Source organism: Corvus brachyrhynchos, unplaced genomic scaffold (genome assembly GCF_000691975.1).
Source record: "Corvus brachyrhynchos isolate BGI_N302 unplaced genomic scaffold, ASM69197v1 scaffold409, whole genome shotgun sequence".
In the NCBI taxonomy this organism is placed as follows: domain Eukaryota; kingdom Metazoa; phylum Chordata; class Aves; order Passeriformes; family Corvidae; genus Corvus; species Corvus brachyrhynchos.
In genome coordinates this window covers 2,463,551-2,466,939 of record NW_008246059.1, presented here as the reverse complement: position 1 = coordinate 2,466,939, position 3,389 = coordinate 2,463,551, and the positions used below count along the sequence as shown (strand labels likewise).

At 37.8% G+C, this 3,389-nt stretch overlaps 1 protein-coding gene across 5 annotated transcripts in view; it reads left to right on the top strand.

The window, feature by feature from the left end:
* ZNF236 (zinc finger protein 236) overlaps positions 1 to 3,389 on the top strand; it is a 67,629-nt gene that overhangs the window by 44,841 nt on the left and 19,399 nt on the right. For 4 of the 5 annotated variants that reach the window (XM_017746141.1, XM_008642702.2, XM_017746143.1 and 1 more), the window contains 2 exons: positions 1,511 to 1,656; positions 2,867 to 3,110. In XM_017746141.1, the coding sequence (XP_017601630.1) occupies positions 1,511 to 1,656; positions 2,867 to 3,110 (390 nt within the window). The remainder of the gene's footprint in view (positions 1 to 1,510; positions 1,657 to 2,866; positions 3,111 to 3,389) is intronic. The other variant, XM_017746139.1, reaches the window with a different exon arrangement.

Below are 3,389 nucleotides of genomic sequence, written 5' to 3'. Positions count from 1 at the left end.
CCCCGACACCAAAAGAAAAACAGCTAAAAGACCTGCAACCTCAAAACAAAACACAAAAACTCTAGCAATACAAAAAACCAGTAGTGTAGGCAAGTATGTTAGATAATTAAGTGCTGAGGATATAAGTCTCACCCCTTGGCAGTGACTACAGCTGCGTTAGCGCAATAAATGTTCCACAGGCCATTCCTTGAGACCAGCTCTCAGAGAATACCCAACATGCTTCGTGTTGCAAGAAAGTTACCTTTTGAGAATGATCCTTGCTAATTTCTAATTTTTTTTCAGGTATTTTTTGTATAAGTGCTCACTGACCCAATGTTTGTGTAAGTGCTCAGGTAAACTTGGGACAGGGATGATTTTAAGAGCAGAATAGTGTTCAGGTCTCTGGCAATGTGCCTTGGTATTATTAAATGTGCCACTTAAATTGTGAGTCTTGGGCTGTCTGTCATTTCTGAAAGTGTGACTTATATTTCTGTGCTGCTTTGGCATTTTTTTCAGTACATGTCTATGATCTTGCAGGTATGCCCACAAATTCAGAGTATTGTATCAGTCTCATTTTTAACTGTAGCCATTCTAGCTTATCTCATTTGACCTAAGCTGTTGTCCAAAACGAGCAAATTGTTGGTGTTCAGAAGATACTGATCTTATTTGACAGGCACAGTTAGTGATAAACTTGTGATGAAAAATCGATTGATGTTTGCTTGGATTTTTGAACATAATAAGGAGGAGTGGTTTTAGTATGTTCAGATGTCCTAGAAAGAGGCCTTCTTAAACTGAGACTACTAATGTGGGTTTTGCCCAGGGCAGGTAATTTTTGGGTGCATTGTGAACCAGATTTATTGTACTAAAATCTTCGGAAGAGGGAAGGGTAGGTGTTTTTGAAGTATCAACCAAAGGAAACTGGTTGATCACACGCAAGGTGTTTGGAGAAGAAGGTACATCAAACACAAAATGACTTTTTCCTTATATTCTCTCAAGACCTTTTGTAGAGATGGTCTATTCTCCACTATGGAAATTAGAACCTTTTCAAGTTTTAAAGACTTTCAGATTGCAGTTGCTAATGTACCTTTATTTTCATCCATATAAGTATGGAGGATGAACTCTGGCACTTTGATACCGAACCATGTCTGTGCTGTGCAAAATGTGGCAGTAACTTTCATGTGTATGTTCAGAGTCAGAATGTAAATATCCTGTGTGTGTGCTGCTTTGTTTAGGTGCAGCACACTTTCCAAGGAAATCTAAACCAAATTTTTCCAGATTTCTTAATGCTACTCTGGAAGGATTCTTGTTTTGTAAGCTGCTAGCTAGTGCCTAAATAGCAATCCTTAAATCACATGGGATTTATGAAGATTTAAAACAGGCAGTCGTCTACTTCAAATTATTTTTCTTGTCATAAATAAATGTGTGTGTACATAGCTTTTGTATTGATTTAATTTATAAAAATAAGCACACTGAAAGAGGTAGTCAGTAATGGTAAATAAAAACATTACAATATAACTGTTTTCTTTGGTAGCTGGAGGTGACTTAACTGTGTCCTTGACAGATGGTAGCTTGGCCACTCTTGAAGGAATACAGTTACAACTGGCTGCTAATCTGGTTGGACAAAATGTTCAGATTTCTGGAATAGATGCCACTGGTATTAACAACATAACGTTACAGGTAAGTTGCTCACTGTTTTTAGTAACTGCTTTTAATTCTATAAAGTCAGTTTGGAGGCTGAAGAAAGTTTAAGGAGCTTGAATAATTCTGGAAGAGTTCCTTGAGTGAGCAATAACATATTGTATCAGTTGTACAATGTTAGAAGACTTAAAAAATAGCTGCACAGTGGGATATTTTGCTTGTTTGGTTTCTTTCATTTTCATTTTTCTCAGTTTGTTTTACCTCTCTGGGATTTCAACATACTGCTTTAAAATATGTATTTTTTTCTTTTAACTGCATTTTGTCTTTACATTTCAAAAGTACTTTAGGTTCCCACTCAAAAGGTTTTTACCCCCCCCAAAACAAACCCAAATTATTGCACAGAATGTGCTTTTCTAAACATAAGACACTGTTACTTTGCAAGCTTTTAATAGTTGGATTCACAATTTAAATTCCCACTAATCTTGTAAAAGGAATGACAGGAAGAGGTGAGATGATTGCATTTAGAAGTATTTGAGATGTGTGAAACCATGATTTTCTTGAAATTGGTTGTGTTTGATCAGTTGCACAGAATTTCTGATGTTGGAGGAGACCTCTGGAGGTCACCAGGTACAACCCCAAGGTCAGGGACGGGACATCTGCAGAGTTGCATTGAGTTGCTCATAGTCCCTCTGCTCAAGGAGTTTTAAGCATAAAAGGAAGGAAAATTTTGTTTTTCTCAACTGCTAAACACCTCTGAAGTGTAAAATGTCTTATCTTTTAAGTACAGAGAACAGCTATTGGCTTGTGAAGTGAGACCTTAATGACCCCTAGAAGCTGAAAAAATAATTACTTTCTGGTATCAGTCTTCTCTCTGCTCCATGCTATTTCTCTTTCAAAAGCATGGAGACAGTGATAGGCATTACATGCACTAATAAGACAGTACAGAAGACCAGCCATGTGTTTACCTGGGGCCAGGCATGCTGATATGTAACTGATCATGATTTCCCAAACGTTTTGCTGAGGGAAGGGAGGGAAGGTGAATCTGAATAGACTGGTTACATAGTCACTTTAGAGACTGGCTATATAGAGACACATACAAATTAAATTAAAATTTTAAATGGTTAATTATGTATGTTCAGTATCATATATTCTCTATATGCAATAAATATGTATTCTGAACTTATGTTAAGAACATGCATTTAACCCATTTTATTAACTTCAGATTGATTGCAGAAAACTTGTTTTTCAGATCGATCCAAGTATCCTACAGCAGACATTACAGCAGAGTAATTTACTTACTCAGCAGCTGACTGGAGATCCCACCATGGCTCCACAGAATCCCTCCCTCCAGGCAACAGAAAATGCAGTGCCAGCTAATGTGGTTATTCAGCCCATATCAGGCTTGTCTTTGCAGCCCACAGTAACATCATCTGCTAGCATGGCAATAGGGTCCCTGTCTGAGCAGGAGTCTGTGCTGACAACCAGCGCTAATGGTAAGCACTGTCAGTAGTTTTATTGTGCTTTCAATTTCTTAATTTTACTTAGGGTATTACCCACAGTGAGAAAATGTTACCCCTCTGCCTCCCCCTGCTCTCACCAAACACCTCGTTGTAATAAAATAAATTTGCAGTTCTTGCTTGAGCATTGTCATAGGTTGGCAAGCTAAGTCTAGGAAGTGATGTTCTTCTACAGCTTTCTGTATGACCTGACAGAACCTATCAGTGGCCAGTTTGAATATGGACAATTCTTTAAGCCACTTAAAGTTGTGACCG